The 19,918-nt window shown below is 40.2% G+C and overlaps 1 protein-coding gene across 5 annotated transcripts in view; it reads right to left on the bottom strand.

Annotated features, from left to right (window-relative positions):
- The window catches only part of SEMA5A (semaphorin 5A), a 537,896-nt gene that overhangs the window by 99,646 nt on the left and 418,332 nt on the right, over nucleotides 1-19,918 (bottom strand). For all 5 annotated transcript variants that reach the window (XM_082454374.1, XM_082454372.1, XM_082454375.1 and 2 more), the window contains 2 exons: nucleotides 16,942-17,085; nucleotides 6,506-6,653 (listed from right to left, as the gene is read on the bottom strand). In XM_082454374.1, the coding sequence (XP_082310500.1) occupies nucleotides 6,506-6,653; nucleotides 16,942-17,085 (292 nt within the window). The remainder of the gene's footprint in view (nucleotides 1-6,505; nucleotides 6,654-16,941; nucleotides 17,086-19,918) is intronic.

Here is a 19,918-nt window from a genome sequence, read left to right as displayed (position 1 = left end):
TTTCTCTGGGCCCAGATTTTCTTATTTGGAAAACCAGGAACACATGAGATGACATTTCTCAAAATATTTTGCGAACTCCACTGTGCTACACAAAAACAAGTTATTTTTGTAATATTGTCATTATTTTCATACATTACAACCTATTTAAATTTCCAACTGCCAGGTTTTACTTGCTTCTAAATGTATCCATGGTGCCATTACTTGACCCAAACAAGTGTTAGCGTGTCATATCAACTCTGATTAAACTTCACGGAATCCCTTTGACAGCATATATTGATTTTAATGTCTTTATTCTCGACCTTTCAGGGGCTTCTGTGGTCCAGTTCTTTTGTATCTAGGATATAGATATCTCTCCTATATGCTCCCTGCTGATATGTGAAATCACAGCTTTTGTCAACTGTTTTACACCATGTGTGATATTTCAGTAATAAATATAGTGCTGGCAGGACTAAGTCTGTTTCTGCTTTTGAATAATCTTTGCTGTATGTGACACAGTCTTTAGCTTTATTCTTTCACACATCTGCTAAACCTTTGAGGGAATTCCGAGTTGCATTAATTTGAGAAGCAATTCTATTTACATACTATAACATTTTGTCTTTCTTCCTTTCTTGCGTTGTAATTTTCAAACAAAACATATAATTAAGATTTGGGTTGTGAGTTCAACTTCAATTAATTTCCATGCTCATGAGAATCTATTAATGGAACTTTCATGGTTGGCAGAAAGGATATTATTGCAATATTATGGACATCAAGGGTGCTAATGAAGAAGAGAAGCGTTATGGAAAAAAAAAACCCTCCTCTTTCTTTTAAGATACACTTTGTACTTAATAAGAGTAAAGAAAAATAAAATCTTATCATTTATTACTTAACATTAATCAAAAATATATTATGCAAATGTAGTTGTGTCATTAAATTCTATTTGTGCCCAAAGAACCAGTTCTCAAATGCTGGCCTAGTCACCCACTAGCAGCTGGGTACTGGCTAAGTTCATTCATCTTTCTCAAGTTGAGTTTTCCCATCTCCAAGTGGAGATAATAATGAAAACTGCCTGGCAGGGACACAGGGAAAATAAACATAATCTATTTTGACCACTCTTAGTACACTGCATGGCAGTAGTTGCTCAATAAAAGTTAATTATTTGATTATGTAACACAGAATTTCTATCATAACACACCTAAATAATAACTCCAGTGTGCTTGGTTATAGCTTCCTTTCAACATTTCATTTGATATCATGCAGTAAGTTAGGATTTGTAAGACTTGATATAACAATGATCATCATGGCTATCATATATGACCGAAAAAGGTTAAAAATGAAACAAAAATATGCCAAAGATAATTAAGCCCCAAGTGGCTATTCTAAAATGATCTAATAATTTTACGTAAAATAATTATAACCTCGAACTTCTAAGTCACTGCTGTGATCTAGGCTTGAATCCCAGCAGTGGGACCTGGAACAGACCCTGACCCTCTCTCTCAGCCCATCTTCTCGCAGGTAGGAGGGAAAGAGTAAGCAGAATGGTGCCACTTCTCCCTGAGGCCCACCTCTCTAGAGGCAGGCTCAGTACCCTCGGGCACTTTACCCTGGGCTGTCTCACTTTCCTTCATCCATAAGCACTGGTGTAGTAGAGTCATACTTACAGAGTTGTAACAGAATGAGAGCAGATAGATTGCACCCAGCTCTCAGCAAGTGCTCAGTAAAGAACGTCATTTCTCCTTATTTCTATTGCCATCCAGGGTTATTGTGAGCACTTTGTTATAGGACACAGGGGTCCAGTCTATCATAACATGCCTGGATAACAACTCAAGTTTGTCTAATGATAACCTCATTTCAGTAATTCATGTGACATTAGGCAGTAAGTTAGGATTTATAAGACTTGATCTGACAGTCATCATTATGGTTACCAGATATTATCAAAAGAGGTTAAAAGCGAAACACATATGCCAAATATAGGTAACATAAAATAATTTATATTTAATATAAATTTATATATCTATATAAATACAAATTCTACAAATATTAATATAAAAGTAATTTTAAATAGAAAAGCATAAAATGTGAGTTGTTAATGGTATATTATTCAAGAATAGAAAAGTTTTCCTGGAGACTGTGACTTGATGCCAATAACGATGGTGACAATTTCTATTTCTGTTTGCCTATGTTGCTTTGTCACTGAGCTAGGATATATAGACATGTATCTCATACATTCTGTGTATCCTCGGAGACAGCCAGGTGTTTGCATTCGAGGATGCAGCCTGGAGACGCGGAACAGGGCCCCAGGTGTCCTGCCGACTCAGAGGCAGAGCTGGGGGGTGGCTTTTCCTCTCTCACCTGCCTACTCGCTCTGGGAGGCCACAGGCGTGAAGGGATGTTGTGGAGAGCTGGGGAGGAGCAGCGGGGACCGGACGAACCCAGCACTCCTGTGGGTTCTAGACAAGCTTACTTGGAAGTGGGAGAAAATGTCTGTCCATTAAGTGTCCTGATGTATCTCATTCCAAACTCATCAGAGGCCTCAGCCATCAGGGAAGGACACATGTGCCACCAGGGTCCAGAGAAGGGGTACCAGGATCACAGAATCAGTCATTTCAGGGCCAGGGAACTTGGACTCTAGCTGGCTTTGCCCTGCACTTCGCGGAGGAAGACAGGGGCCCGGAGGATAGTGGGTGGGCCTCGGAGTCACACAATTAACTGACTGCAAAAGATCCAGGCCCTCCCTCCGTGTGCGTCAATCAGCTCCCCAAACAACCCAAGGCTCCATGGGCCCCCAAGCCTTCAACATCTGGAACTTACTTTTCTTTAACTTTACTTTTTATTATTTTAGTTTGTCATGGTAAACATGACAAACATTTAACATGAGATCCACCTTCTTAAATTTTTCAGGGTTCAGTACTGTATTGTTGACAGAAGGCACAATGTTGGAGAGTAGACCTCTAGAACGTGTTCATCTTGCTTGACTGAAACTTGATTTCCCCATTTCCCCCTCCATGCAGTCTCTGGCAACCACACTTGCACTCTTTGATCCTATGTATCTGACTATTTCAGATACCTCCTGTAAGTAGACTCACATGGTATTTGTCTTTCTCTGACCGGCTAATTTCACTTCTAGCACCAATTTCACTTAATGTCCTCGAGGTTTGTTGATGTTGCCACATAAGGCAGAATTTCTTTCTTTTTTAAAGGCTGAATGGTATTCCACTGTACATCTATACTGCATCTTCTTTATCCATTCATCTGTAGATAGACATTTAGGTTGTTTCCACATCCCGGCTATTGTGAATAGTGCTGCAATGAACATGGGAGTGCAGAGTGCCTTTCAAGATCCTGATTTCAATTCTTCTGGATGTGGAGAAATTGGAACCCTTGCATGCTTTGGATGGGAATGCAAAAAAATGATGCAGCCACTATTGGAAACATCATGGAGGTTCCTCAAACAATTAAAAATAAAACTACCATATGACCCAGCAAGCCCACTTCTACATATTTAACCAAAAGAACTGAAATCAGAATTGTGAAGAGATATCAACATTTGGAACTTTAAGAACAGAGTTTCACAGAAAAAAACAAATGGCTCTCAATGAGGGTCTTTAACTGTCCGAACTGACCATCTCTTACTGAGATTTAAATAAAGGCGTGGAGGTTTCGTCAAAGACAAGGACGAATGAATTTCACGGGTGAAATATGGGAAATCTTTTCATGAAACTTCAGTTTAAAAATGGTGGAGCAAGAAAAGTTTCTCAAGTCTTTTTATCCCGTTCATACCTGAACTTGAAACCAACTCTTTTCTTATTGGCTGCTGTAGTGCTCAGGAAATTCAAGTTGTTATACTTTCCACAAAGCTGTCCTTTACCGTGTAAATAACATTCCATTAGTATACAGTCATTTGTAATAAGCTTGGGCTCAGAGAAGCAGCTGAAGCCCAGGAATGACAATTAAAGGAATGAGAGGAGGAAAGAGAACTCACAGGGAAGGTGAGACCTTGTGGCTGAACGTCACGGGCACCGCCGCACTTGATACAGCAGCTCTGGGAGGGATGAATGATCACCCTCTTCTTAGTGGGGGAGACAGAGACTCAGAGATATCACCTGACTTGTCATCCAGCCGGATATCGGCAAGCAGATAATCAATTTCACGAATCCAAAATCCACAAATTACCTATACTTACAGCCACTACCATTTTTTCCAATTTAAAATGTCCTTACATTTGTTTCTTAATTCTGTTTTTTAATGTTTAATTTAATTTTTATTTTATATTGGAGTACAGTTGATTTACAGTGTTGTGTGTCACTATCTTGGTACAAGACAAAACATCAAAAACGAACATACTTCGTGGCCAAAGATTTCTAAACTGCAACTAGAATATGATCAACATATTACTTTACTTAAATACCTATTATTTTTTTAAAAAAAATCTTAGGAATTGAATTGATAGGATACATTTTCTAAGCAATCCAGAGAAACCAAGCCCCTCCTTCATTCTGCTTATGTTCCTCATTTGGCATTCCTGCCTTAGAAGAGACAGAAACTGGAATAAATAGAAAAAAAAAAAAAAACATGCAGGAAAAAAATAAATGCTGTGCTTCTATCATAAAAGAATAGATTGCTCCACTGTACCATAATAACACCTTCCTGGAATGACATGGCCAGTAGATTAACTATGGTGGGGAAGAAAAAGAAAACTAAACTAAAATACCTAAAAACTTATATTAGACTTCTTAGAGACACTCATGATATTCCTCTGGATTTGAAAACTGATGTTATATTTTTTTCATAAACCATAATTCTGTAAATTTAGACACAAATAAAGCCAAAATACATGAACATTTTGGAAAGACATTCAGTTTTTACATTTATAATCATATGTATCACACACACACACACACACACACACACACATACTCCAGTGACTATGTAGGAGATAGGCTACTCTTTCCTTAATGTAATTTTTCTTTCATTAAACTGTTTTTAAATGTAATAATTGAAGTCAGTTTGCAATAAGAAAATGAATGACTTGAAATGTTTTCTGAGTTCTTCGTATTGCAAAGTTTTAGAGACTAAAGTGCAAGATCAACTCAGGTCATCCATCCCTGTGGTTTCCCAGCAGAGGAGACAAACCTTGATATGGGAGTGGAGATCCCAGTGTTAGATGTCGAGCCACCGGGAACAGGACTGATATATTTCAGCAAAGAATAAATCTACCACATTTGAACTATTTTCCTAGAACATGTGAATGTTCACAGATTTACCTGTCACATTTTCATAAATAATTTAAAATCTTAGCATCTGAAATATCCATAAATACGTCATCCGAAACTGGATACTAAGATTTTCCTTGGTTGAAATTTAGTTCAGGGTGACCTGGAAAGAAGTGCCTCTATAACCAGTGATAGATTCTATTAAAGTTACTGCAAACTTTGCCAGTGCAAAGGGGAAGAAATCTAATTGCAAATCCCAATAACAGAAATCTCCTTGGGTTGGGCGTAATATCTGGCAAAGCATCTAATAATCCTCTTCTTCTCTCCAAATTTCCCAAGGCTATCTGGAGTGTGTGGTCTTTGCATCTCACAAAAACAAACTTTACAGCCACACAGAAACCTCCTAAGCCTCATGAGCCAACGTTACAAAATTGCTGCAAAGACCAACTGGAAGACCAGTGAGGAAGGGCGCCAAGCCAGACCTTCTCAGGCTGAACCTCTCCACCAAAACACCTGCACTGTCTTTGCAGCCACTCTGCAGGGCCAGCACCAGGGGCAGGCAAATAAAGTAAAAGCCCAGCAGCCTTTGGTGCTCAATCATTCTGACAGATGACACAGGACGAGCAACAACAGGCCTTTCCACAAGTGGAATTTTATTTGAGAGTCTAAAGTGTTAAGGGAAATAGGACCCGTTAAGGCAGAAGAAAAACAAAACCATCATTTGTCTTTTATTCCCTCAGAATTGGCACCAAATGTGCTCTGACAATGGCCCCATAAAGTTTCTCAATCCTCAGTGTCTCCAGTTTGTCCGCATTTTATAACTTAGCGCGGGCCCAGTATGACAACTGTATCCCATTTCCCAAACCAAATATAGTGCCCAGAGTTAAGCAGACTGAAGTTTCTGTACTAGCTCAGAAATGAGAACTGGAAAACTCCTGGGGCAGTGTATCTTATATGAGAATATTTATTCCAATCAGCCTTCAGGATACTCTGAATTTCCAGTATCTCCTCCAGATATTCTCATTAACCAGAAAGACTTATGTGATTCACAGCATCTAGTGCCTGGATGTGTCATGTTTATGGAGCACTTAATGTTTGCAGTATATCTAGTGTCTGCTGAGGATCTTGTGTTTGCAGAATATCTAGTGTGTGAGAGCACCTAGTCCTTGCAGATCATCTAGTCTTTGCAGAACATCTTGTGTTTGCAGAGCATTCAGTTTGCAGAACACCTTGTGTTTGCAGAGCATCTAGTGTGTGCTGACTCTGGACTCCCAGCTCTAGACTGTGGGCTGGGGATGAGGAGGACTACTCACCACACTACAGCCCGCACAGTCAGGACCATTCTCGCAGGTTCTGCGGCGAGCCTGAATGCCACCTCCACACTGCGCTGTGCACCGTTCCCAGGGACCCCAGCCTGTCCAGAACATGTGTGGGGGGCACAGCAGATGCTCATTGCAGTATCTGTAATGAGGAAACCAAGAGGAAAAAAGCAAGGGTTTAGTGGAACGTGAGGCCACAGGCTTTCTACTCTCTGGCCCTGCACGGGATGTTGAACCCATGGGCATGCTCCGCGTGAGGGGCGTTTCGTGTTCCGGGTGGTCACCCAGGGAAGGAGGCGGATGTGGCGCTGGCCATGCTGTGTGTGCACAGACAATGGGATGCGCGGGAGACAACGAAAAAATGTTAGACTCACAATGCAGGATGGATCTTCCTGTGCAGCCAATTAGAGGAGAAACAAACAAAAACCCTTCAAATAGACACTCAAAAAATGAACACATAGAAAATACCTAAGTAGGGAGTTTATCTTCTAAACATAAACACTGAAAGATAAAGTAGGTTATGAATATAAAGGCAGCAAATTGTATTTGGAATTCATTTCTCATCCTCGAATCAAATAAGGCCCATAATCCTACTAATATGAGTCAAAGAAAAGTTAGTCTAATTTTAGCATGAAGCTTCAAGTCACATACTGCCAAGTTATTGTATTTTTAAATTTATTTGTAGACTCTCAGAATGATGTCTAGCTACCTTAATTTAGATGACCGACCACCTGTTACCCAAAAAGAGTTGAATTACTGTTGACAATTAGTCCTATATTTTAGTGATTGACTATACTTCTACATGTACATTCATACTGCCAATTTTTAGCCAAATATACATGGCTTTCCTTAGCCTTAGAAGGATCAAATTTCTCCTCGTCTTTAATACTACAAGTGAAATAAAGCAAAGTGAGGGAAACAAACAAAAAATAAGAAGGAAACAACCTGGCAATGTGCAGGTTTACAGCTCATAGGGAAGATGTTATTCTGAATGTAGCCAAACTTAGTGAGACACATTTGGCAATTGTGTCTCATTAAGTGCTCAAAAGCACAAAGAGTACCTCCCTATCACAGGTGTGTCCAACCTGAGATGCATACAAGGAAACAGACCCAAGTCCAGGATGTGCAGGATAGAACACACTATCTTTATTTTCTTATTGAAGTAGAGTTAATTTACAATGTGGTGTTAATTTCAGATGTATAGCAAAGTGATTCAGTTACACATATATATAAAATATACATTATATATATATTTTTTCATATTCTTTTCCATTATTGTTTATTGCAAGATATTGAATATAGTTCCCTGTGCTATACAGTAGGTCCTTTTTTTTTAAACCTATTTTATATGTAGTAGTGTGTATATGTTAATCCCAAACTCCTAATTTATCCCTCCTCCCTTTCCCCTTTAGTAACTTAAGTTCGTTTTCTATGACTGTGAGTCTGTTTCTGTTTTGTAAATAAGTTCATTTGTGTCATATTTTAGATTCGGCATGTAAGTGATATCATATGGTATTTGTCTTTCTTTCTGACTTACTTCACTTAGTATGATAATCTCTAGGCCCATCCATGTTGCTAGAAATTGCATTATTTCATTGTTTTTTATGGCTGTGTAGTATTCCATTGTATATGTATACAACATCTTCTTTATCTATTCATCTGTCCATGGACACTTAGGCTGCTTCCATGCCTTGGCTATTGTAAACAGTGCTGCTATGAACTGGGGTGCATGTATCTTTTTGAATTAGAGTTTTTTTCTGGATATATCCCCGGAGTGGGATTGCTGGATCATATAGCAATTCTTTTTTTATTTTTTTAAGGGCGCTCCATACCATTCTCCATAGTCAGAAAACACTATCTATCTTAATGAGAAAAAAAGAGAGGTAAACAGCTGATTCCCAGAATGTAAGAGAGGTAATTCGGGGAGCGTAGTTTCCTGACAGCCAATGTTGATAACGATTCAACTGTCTTCCCATCAAACCAGGGACATTTAATGAAGAATGTGATGGATTCCGGAACAGGTACAGCCATGAAAAGCAAGAAGCCAGGCCAAGCTGAAGGGAGTCAACAGGATGAAGCAGAGTGAGCATTCTGGAAAAGAACAGAAGGTAGGAGCGGGAAGAGTGAAGCAAAAAGGTGATGGAGGAGACGTGAATAGAAAAAGGCGAAAGGAGTGGAATGATCTCTCTTTACACAAATAGGGTGGAAGAACTTGAACTTTATTTGCAAGGAAGCAAGGAAATCCCACCAAGCTCCAGAGACAAAATAGCACCGTCAGAGTTAGAGTGAAGGCTGGACTACAGAAGTTGGCGTCTCATCATCCTGCTGGTGCAGGAGCCCCTGAGATGAGGGGAGCTCTCCTTGCTTGAGTGAGGGGTCTGAGCCTCCGAAGGCTCAGGGTGAGGGGTCACGTGCAGGAGGAGTTTATGGGGCAGATGCCGGCCAGGAGGGTACAGATGCCAGCCACCTGAGGGAGAGATAGCCCAAGTTGGACAAAGAGGATGGTGATGGCAAGAGAAGGGAAGGGACATCACATCCATGGCATCTGGTAGAATGGGAGTGAGATGGCAGCTGTGTGGATGTACAGAAAAGCAAGTAAGTAAACAGCAGAGTCCAAAGTCAGCCTCTCCAATGAAAGTGGGAGGCATGCTTACTTCTAGGGAGAGAGGGTCGATATTTCACAGCGGAAGGAGCTTTCAGAGAGTCGAGAACCAATCAGGAAAATGGTTAGGTCTCTAAATCTCCACATGAAAGCGTAGCCAGTGAAACTGAATAGTTATCGCTCTTCCTTGTGTGCTTGATTGTTTAAGACAGATAGTCCTCTGGGGCCCTGAGTCTCGGAGCTCAGGACTCTGGACAGTTTCACATGTGGGAAGGAAGGGGAAGGAGGCTTCTAATTAAGAGAGTGTGACCTCTAGATAGAAGAGCCAAAACAACACTGAGGACACAATAGATGAAAAGCATCTGACCTCAGGAAGCCTGTGCAGATGTGTAGAGTTACCATAAGTAAAGCAAAGCATCCTGACTCCTTAGTGATTATTAGCATACATGTTGGTGCAAGGATTGTTCTGTGAGGCAACTGCCATTTGTTTTAAGAACGCGTTTGGAAGAAGTAAGTCAAGAAAACTCAGAACATCAGAACTTTCAGCATTTAATTCAAAATATCCATGTGTAGCTTCTCTCATTGTGGATAGAAGGCCACCTCCTGTTTCCAAGGTGATTTTGCCCATATTTAAAAAGATCTGGACGTCCTCGACTCCTTGACATGAACTTCAGCTTGCAGAAACAAAAACAAACCGACAATAAGAGTAGGGAGGGCAAAGGAAAATCTTACTAAAAATACTTATAAAACCCTCGACTTTTAATAAAAGGCACAGCAACTGAGCTCCCACTTCCCCACAGCAAAATAAATCATAGTGCATAAATCCTTCCTCATCTCTGCCTACAGCAGGCCCTCCCATGAATACGCTCAGTGTATTATTACAGCTGAAAGTCCACAGCTGGAGAATTTGATAACTGCGTGTAGCATAGAAATTTCAACCAGTGTTACTTGGCCTCATTTTTAGGTGGTCAACAATGTGCTTTCCCCCTTCTCTTTCTCTTTCTATAGTAGTCCTATGACAAAAGGCACACCAGGATATGTGACTGTCACCCTCTGCAAGGGAGGTCAGAGGGAACTAGAAATTGCCTGTCTGTCCCTTTATGTCTGGATTTCACTCACGAATTCAACCTGGGAGAGTCTGCTCAGAGGCTAAGCCCTTACAAGCTCCTAACTCTGGATTCTCTGCAATTTCAAGGGAGTACTGTTGCTCTGCCCCCCTAACTCCTTCACCCAACAAACACATGCCGCTGAGAGACGTACCTCTTGTTAAACTGCTGCTTGGGCCTCTAGTGTTACAAACAACAATGGGCGTCTAAACTTAGTTACCTTGGTGACTCTGGGTGTGCAAGGATTTTTATTAATTTATGGATAAAATAGCTACACAGTAGACCAGCCACTGGTTCCTCATTCTCTGGTCCTTAATACACAGCTGGCTTTTACCAAATGATAAGCTAGACAGTTTTGAAATTTTATTTGCTCTCCTGGACCTCTAGCATCTTAAAGCGCTGACAGTCACAGATGCATTTCATGATGCATTAAAAATTAGGATTTTAATCTTGCCCATGACTGCTCATTCTCATTTTGCATTTAAAAATGAATTAATAGCCCAGCAATATTTCTCCAGAAATTATCCATTGTTCCACAAACCTAGTCTCTGTGAAGAGCATTGTCTTTCATAATCCTGGATAGACTAGACTTTCAATACCATATCATGTTCCTTGTCTTATTTCTTCAGGCTACAAATTGTGTTCTGTGGTGGTTCAATCCATGTTGGTTTCTCACTGAAACCTCTGTGAGCCTGAACCAATCAGAGCGCTGTTAGAACTGTTTTCTTCTTGGTTTGCTTTAAGTGATTGTTCCTTGGCTGGGCCACACTGGGATAATGGAATCTTTTGTGGCACCAGAGAAACTGTACATGTATTGAGTCCTCCATAATATTATTTTTTACCCCAAGGGAAAGCTAAGGGAACCAGTAAGATAGAGTGATGATAATGGCTTGCAAACAGCATCACTTTGGCTCATCACAGGATTAAGTAAACTTGCCCACAAAGACGAAGAAAAATCATATAATAAACCCCCATTGGTTCCTGGGTCTCTTAACTTTGGTAATGCAGTGGAAAGACTTGAGCATGGTCTTCATGAACCTTGCTTCCTGGAATTCACATCCTGTGTAAACCCCTCCCACTCAGTGTGGGTGGGACCTAGGACTTGCTTCTAACCAATAGAATATGGCAAAGATGACAGGCTGTCACTCCCATGACTATGTTACATAAGTGTAATGTCCTTCTTTCAAGAAATTCTCTCCCTTGCTGGCTCTGAAGTAGTAAGCAGTCAGATGCGTAAGGCCCAGGTGGCAAGGAACTGAAGGCAGCTTCTGGATAACAGCTTCGGTCCAACGACACGGAAGGAACTGAATGTGGCTGACAGCCACGGGATTTAGGAAGCAGGCCCCTCCCCTCTCCTACTGAGCCTCAGATGTGACCATGGCAACAGTCTACACCTTGGTGCACCCTTGTGAGATCCTGAAGCCAAGGACCCAGGTAAGCTCTGTCCAGACTACGAAACCACAGGAACTGTGAGCCAATAAAGCATGTGGTGTTTTAGGCAGCTAAGTGTGAAGTAATATTATTATGAATGACAACTAAGACCGATCTTGGCACCTAGGCATGTAGTGCTACTGTAAGAAATATCTAAAAATATGAAAGAGGCTTCAGGACTAGAGAATGAGTAGAAGCAAGCAGAATTTTGAAAAGCATGGTAGAGAAAACCCAAATCACCTTGAACAGACTGTTAGTATACATGTAGACTAGGAGGATGCTTCCAGTGAAGGTTTAGAAGGAGATAAAATAAAGAAGTAAAACTCAACAACAACAAAGCCATCCCAATTAGAAACTGGGCAAAGGCCTAGACGTTTTCAAAAAAGACATACAGATGGCCAATAAGCACATGAGAAGATGCTCAACATCATTCGTCTTAGGGAAATGTAAATCAAAACAACAATGAGACATTTTATACTTGCTAGAATGGCTATAATCAAAAAATGAAAAATAACAGGTGTTGGCAAGGATGTAGAGAAATTGGAACACTTGTACATAGCTGGTAGGGATGTAAATGATGAAGTCAATGTAGAAAACAATTTTGCAGTTGCTCTAAAAGCTAAACATGGAATTAATATATGACCTAGCAATTCTATACATATATATACACACACACTCCTACATATGTACACAAAAGAACTGAAACAAGGACTTAAACAGATACTTGCATTCATGGCAGCATCATTCACAGTAGCCAAAAGGTGGAAATAACCCAAATGTCAACTGATAGGTAAATGGGTAAACACAATATGATGCAGCCGTGCAGAAGAATATTATTCAGCCTTAAAAAGCAGTGAAGTTCTGATACATGCTACAACATGAATGAACTTTGAAAACAATATGCTAAGTGAAATAAGCCAGACATACAAATAGCAAATATTGTATGATTCTACTTATATGAAATCTCCTAAATAGGTAAATTTATAGATTAAAGGTTATCAGGGGTTGGAAGGAGGAAATAACAGGGAGTTATTGCTTTTTGGTTTCAGAGTTCCTGTTTGGGGTGATGCAAAAGTTTTGGAAATAGTGTTATGGTTGCACAATACTGTAAATGTAATTATGCCACTGAACTGAACACTTAAAAATGGTTAAATGGCAAATTTTATGTTATATATATATATCTTTAGTGCAATAAAGACATTAAAAGAAAATAGGATCATATTATTAGAAGCTAGAAGAAGGGAGACCCTTGTCATACAATGAAGAAATCTTCCAAATTTGTCACTGCAGTTATATGGAAAGCAGAATATGTAAGAGTGACTTGAGTTATATAGCTAAGGAAATTTTCAAGCAAAGTGTTGAAGGTGCCACCTGGTTTCTTCTTGCTGCTTATAGTAAAATGTGGAAGGAAAAATAATTGAGGGAAGCAATATTAAATGGAAAGAAGCAGGTCTGGATGGTTTTGGAAATTCTTGGCCTCTCCTGATGGCGAAAGATGCTAAAACGAAGAAGCAGCTTCTGAGCACTGTCAGGAAAGGCTGACATAGAGTAAAAAGCTGAGGATGTGACTGTACAACCTTTTGTTAAAACCTCAGAAACATCAAAAGATCAGAGTCATGCAGTTCAGTCATACAAGGAGTCCTTTCAAAAGGTCAAGAGCAAGAGTCGCAGATCCTCTCAGTCACAAGCAAGCTGGAGGGTGTTGTCCCTCAGCCATCTCAGCAGGAACCCCAGGTAGAGAAGGGCTACCTCAAAAAGATCTATGGGTGTAGATCTGTTTAGCGGAGTAAACCCCAAGGAAATTCACAGAAGACTTATAGAGTTTATTTCAGCAAAAAGATCACCAGCTTAGACTGAAATGTATGGAGAAAGTACAAATGAAATGAGGCTGTTGGAAACCCAAACTTGTACTGGCAGGAAGCAGGCTGATTAAACTGCCCAGCTGGAAGCACATGCTACCTTTCATGAGAAAGGAAGGATGATTCAGGGAACAGAAGTGAGAGCCCAGAAAACAGAGCTAAGAATTGTGGAGAATCATGGCCAAGCCTTGAAACTTAATCAAGCAACTCCATACACTTGTCTGAATAGATTTCAGAATTTCAATGGAAATTTCTTTGTACTTTCCATTTCCCCTCTTTTTCAACGGAACTATCTGTAGCTGTAACCCTTTGCCTGTCCCACCATGGGTACACTGGGTGTGTTGGTGGCAGATAACGTGTCTCTCATTTTAAAGATGGACAGATTGAGATGAACTACACCCAGGAAGGCTCATTCACATGTGGGTCTGACTTAAATAAGGTTCTGGACTTTGGGGAAATGACTGAATGGTATAAAATTTTGTGGAAACTTGGGAGGGGGGAAATGCATTTTGTACACATCAGGGACAGATAATCGACACTAGCAGATAAACTATATGGTGATCCCAATGATCTCTGCCCTTCTGATGTTCACATCCTGTGTAATGTCCCCCTCTTGACTGAGGACCGGGTCTGTGACTTTCTTCTAGCCAACAGAATATGGAATGGTGGTGGTTTGTCACCTTTGTGATGACATTACATAGGAGAGTAATGTCCATTTTGCAAGGAGATTCTCTTCCTTGCTGGATTTGAGGAAGCAAGTGACCATATTGGGAAGGCTCACTTGGCAAGAAACTGAGGACCGTCTCGTCTCAGGCTGACAACTAGTGAGACGCTGAGATCCCAGACTGACAGCCCACAAGGCACTGAATGCTGATAACAACCACATGATCTTGGAAGTAAATCCTTCCCCAGCTGAGCCTCAGATGAGACCACAGCTCTGGCTAAGCAGAGAGCCCAGATGAGTCATGTAGGAACTCCTGGTCCACCGAGACTTGAGTTGATAAATGTGTGTTGCTTTAAGCCATCAAGTTTGTGTCACACAGCAGGAGAAAACAAATACAGACAATGACATTTGCATTTTGATAATATTTATACACAGAGATGCATTGCTTCATCCTTGCTGGTAACCTTTTTAGGAGTCAGTGCTTCTATTCAGTTTCTGCTACTCAAGGAAATCATTTTCCAGGAAGTTTTAGAGCAGAAAAACAAAATGCCCATGCCTTTTAAAGTACATCTAGAATATAAGTTACATATTTTCTTTATGCATTATGTAGAAAAAATGATGTAGCTATTTCTGAGATCTCTGTTGCAATAAAGCTCTCATTGAATTTTTCGTATATTGGAGATTTTATCCCAAATCAAAAGTCACTGACTGTAGTCCTAACATTAACTTCGGGACTTTCCCAGGAGAGCCAATTTATTCATTTGTGGCCACTCAGGCGTTCTTTACGGTTGACGGTGTTCAAATAAACACAATGTGATTTTATCAATGATTGTGTATGTCTAGTCCATCGTCCTTTGTACCTTCTCAGGGAGACAAGGCTCTCCTTTAATCTCGAGTTTAGTTCTCAAATTTCCCTTTTCTCAGAATCAGAATGCTGTTTCTTTATATTACTTAGGTGGAGAGACTTCCTGCATAACATGGCAAAGAAACCTAAGAACCGTTTGTTTGTGAAGACCAAGAAAGTGATATCATGTGTTTGTCTTTTCTAGTTTTCATTATTTTCTTGAACGCCCCCTAGAAAGGCAGTTCCAAAGGGAGACTTCCCCGGGCCACAGGCCTTGTTCTTACCATCCAGGCATCTATTACTTAAGTCCCAACGTTCCCTTCTTAAGCAAATATTCATCTAGCCCAAATGAGTGTTTCTTCTGTAAAATAAGAATGTTTTAAGTGTAAGTTCCCCAAACACATTAGCCATCCTGATCTCTTTCTGAAAATGAAGCTTTATGAACACTCATAAATGGATACAGAACATACACCTATGTTAACCACAGAATTAACCAGCTTCTTCCTTCCCGCGTGCTCAGCCTGGGAAAGGTGATAACAGGTGTGTGGTTGTGGAGGTGCCGTGATTCTAGGAGTGGCTTCGCACAGATGAAGGTGACTTTGCCTGAATGGGCTCTATTACGTGACAACGTATAGCATTTTACAACTTCCAACCAATTTAAGTCTTATAACCCTGGGAAATAGCAGGGAGACAACTTCCCCATAATCGGCTTTCCCACTTATCAACTGGTGTCAGATTGGAAATGACAAGCTTATGCAAGTCTGTCACTGGGGACTACTACAAAAACGACCAACCCTGCTTTGTAAAAGTCATCCTTCATTTTTCTCTCTGAGTCAAAAGAACGAAGTCTTACTTGGTGATTTAGGTACACAGTGAAGAAAGAAAAAAAAAATGATTCCAGTTAATTTCACGTTGTGATAAATATTTAGTAGAGAATTATCTATACACTAAGCCTGTGGTTTTGTCTATATAAATATTAATCACATAGCAAATAACTGCATACAGTATTTTCCTGAGACTCCCACTGAACCCATTTCACTGGCTATAAGCATTACTACATTTTCATTAAAAAGTACTGAAAGCCAGCTTGTTTCTCATGGATCAATAGGATAAGTTTACGTGATATGGAGAGTAAGAATCCTGAAAGTGATGTGAAATTCACCTACTTGGATTTTCTCCCATAAACGAGAGTGTACTTTAAGTATGCAAGAAAGAGTCAATTATGACAACTGTAGATTTTATGAGGCCAAAACCAAATGTCTGAGTCTATAGAAAGCAACAAACTGTTAAATGCGAGATTGAACTCAAATGTCCCTATGATGTGCGGAAAGCTTAAAATGCACGTGGAAAGGGATCCCCCCCCCCCCTTCTGGGTTGTCCTGCAGCTTCACTGAGGGTACCTGTTAAGAGACTAGCGCATAGTTGTAAATATAACCAAAATACTGACTATGTTCTCACCTACATGCCAGTTCTTAATTTAGTTGTGATGGAAAACTTACCTCATCCAAGCAGTACCATCTGGGCCCAGGACCAGCTCAGGCCCTATTCAGATGTGGAGGTTTGAGACTAGAATTCAACTCTAGTTGAATTCCAACAAGAACAAGCATTCTCCAGCAGACCCATACGCTTAGTCTCTGGGGAGCCCAGCGCAGAGGTGCCCAGTGACCTTGGATCTCCAGTCCCTCGGGAACTGCTCAGCTGAATGAACTGTGCAGGCTTCACGGCGGCCCAACGATGCTGTCAACCCCCAGCTTTGCTCAGAATTAAAGAATGTCAGAAAAAGAGGAGGGTCATTCAGCTCAACACAAAGGGATGCCACAGAGAAGCTGAGCCGGATCCAAAACTAAAACTGCAGGGGAACCGACCACGCTGGGATGACAGTAAGCGCGAGGATGGCGATGCCGGGAGCAGGGAGGGTACGTACCTTTCCTCGCGGTTCTGTCCCACACACACCCGGCCCCCGTGCCGCGGAGTAGGGTTGCTGCAGGACCTCTGGCGCACCTGGAAGCCGATGCCGCAGGTGGTGCTGCAGGGAGACCACAAGGTCCAGGGGGTCCAGCCTCCACTCCTGGGGGAGGAAGCCACGGGGTCATTGGGTCCAACTGGCTCGAAGCCCAGCCTCTGTCTGCACCCGCCCCCAAATTCACACGTTCCCGACACGGACCACCGACTGCGGGCTGTGAAGGAAAAGCCCGCGAGGAGCCGTGGGAATAAAGGTCCTGTCACAGGAACCTCAGTCACTGTGAGGTTTTCTTCCCCACGTATCTGACTTTAGAATCAAAATAGAAAATCTGAGAGTCAAGTTTTAGCAATATTAGGAACAATTAAGAAAGTTTAGTTATGAAAACATTAAACTATAAAGTAATGAAAAATAATGTTATTTCACTGAAAAGCAGTTAGAGATGAATCCCTGAAGCCTGAGAGTTTATGAAGTTAGTTGACTTGTACCATGTCAGGTGTCATCTATGAAAACTGCACATTTGAACAAAATACTCATCTAAATGCTTATTTTAAAAATCTGCTAACATCAGTGAAAATCAGTAACTTTCTCGATGGCATTCATATTGATAAAGAGCACCAAAATGTGCAAAGTTTTAAAATAAGCTTTATTAACAATGAAGAATGGTGGGGCTTCCCTGGTGGCACAGTGGTTGAGAGTCTGCCTGCCGATGCAGGGGACACGGGTTCGAGCCCTGGTCTGGGAAGATCCCACATGCCGCGGAGCGACTAGGCCCGTGAGCCACAACTACTGAGCCTGCGCGTCTGGAGCCTGTGCTCCGCAACAAGAGAGGCCACGATAGTGAGAGGCCCGCGCACCGCGATGAAGAGTGGCCCCCGCTCGCCGCAACCAGAGAAAGCCCTCGCACAGAAACGAGGAGCCAACACAGCCAAAAATAAATAAATTAATTAATAAAGTGTAAAATTAAAAAAAAAAAAATGAAGAATGGGTATTTTAAATTCAGATTCTTGGCTATTTTCTTGCAATTTGACAAAGACGTAGTGTATAAATAGGAAGTGCAAATTGCATATACCTTTATTTATGTTGTTATACATATAAAATAAGGTAGATATATTAAAAATGTAAAATAAAAGAAAAAGAAAATGAACCACTTTTATAAAAGTGGTTTATAAAATAAACTGCTACTAGCAGCTAGAGAAAATTTTTGTTTGATATTGTATTTTTCCCTTAAAATGGCTGCATGTAGAATATTTATAATTTAAATATCTCCCTTAGCAGTTTGTCCCTGCTATTTAAAAACAAGCTATAGGAATAAAAAAATTTTTAAGTATTAAAATATCTGTTAAATCCAGAGTCCAAACTCCCACATAGATGGTTTACTGCATGTAGAACTTTTTTTATTTCTCTAATTGCATATGTGTTTCTAAATAGCTGTTACCCTCATCTATAGGATTTATATTTCCACTGAAAAAAATCAACTCACATGAATTCTTATTTTACTTTATATGTTCCTTTAAAAGCATGGCGGTCCACAGCTATGCCATTGAAGCTCAAGGTATAAACAACAAAAAAAATATGTAACTTAAATATGTAACTTCTAACACAATTTCAAATGAAAGTTCCTCTGAGAAAATACTTAGTGTATTTCATATTTCCCTACTTTATTTTCTGAAACTTAAAAATAATCTCAATAAAATATAAGGTGATACCTCAATGTACAATATAATAACAAAGCTGCTTTGTGATAATTTAACCAAAATAACACAAAATAAGACGGACTTCCCAATTTGCTTCTAAAAGTAATTAGTATCTTATACGTCATTACCTACACAATTTTAAAAAGTATCCAAGTAATTCATTGAATTACATGCAAAAATAGCAATTTCAGCATGAATAAAATGACATTTTTACTTTCAAAGTTTCTTTATATATGAAAAAAATGGTTAGATAACGCAGGAAACACTGCTTCCAAAATTGTTTGGAAATTCTTAATTTCCTAAACCTTTTAACAAACGTGACATCTGATGATACAGTCTACTTACAATCTATGGAAACTGATGTATACAGGGAGGTAGGTAAATGGAAGTGTTTGTAAATAATAGGAGTACAATACCTGAGGGAATAAATGAATATACTGTCCATGTGTGTGATTATTCTATGGAGCTGGGTTTGCACAACTAGAAACGCTGCTTGGGGGCAGATGTAGTAGCAGACAACCAAAGAAGTAAGCATATATCAGCAGATGGATCATTTTTGTGATTAAGTCAGTCCAAAACAATCCACTTATGCATTTAAAACATTACTAAAGCAGGTTCATTGATTTGAATTTTAGTCTTAAAATAACCACTAACTGTATCGTGGCTCTGCTTAGTGAATGACATTCCACAACTAGAACCAGAGCAGAGGAGGTATCGATAAACAAGTCACAGTAATGCCTGTGATAGTCCTTTTTTTCCATTAAACAATATAAAAAAGAATATTATTCATTGACTATAATCTTCCAACAATAGCAGTTCTATGGCTTTTATAAAGTTTCTGCCAGGCATCAGTGGAAACCAACTTAGCTTTATAGAAATAATGCAGCGCATAATGCAAGGTTGATATGCTGTTGTTTTCTGTAATAACACAAATAATCTAATCTCTGTAGCCCTGATGGGCTCCTTTCAACTTTGTGGAGTGATCTGAGCTGGCCTATGGAAAAGGTGAGCAAAGGGCAAAATCCACCCTTGTGGCTTGCCTTTCCTTATCTGACGGACCATCTCCTCTTGGGCAGGCAGTGCCCTCACGCCCTGGGCTCCCATATGGTGTGGTCACCCAACATGCTTTTCAGTGTTCGTGATGTCACAGACAACTCGCCCAGAGGTCTCTGCATTCTAAATAGGCTCCTGGAGAGAAGATAACACTTAAAAAAATATCCTACATGAAGTGAGGTGAAAGAGTT

The sequence above is a fragment of the Balaenoptera physalus genome, assembly GCF_965194825.1.
Source record: "Balaenoptera physalus genome assembly, chromosome: 3".
Lineage (NCBI taxonomy): Eukaryota > Metazoa > Chordata > Mammalia > Artiodactyla > Balaenopteridae > Balaenoptera > Balaenoptera physalus.
The sequence above is the reverse complement of the archived record's forward strand: the minus strand, read 5'-3'. Positions and strand labels throughout refer to the sequence as shown.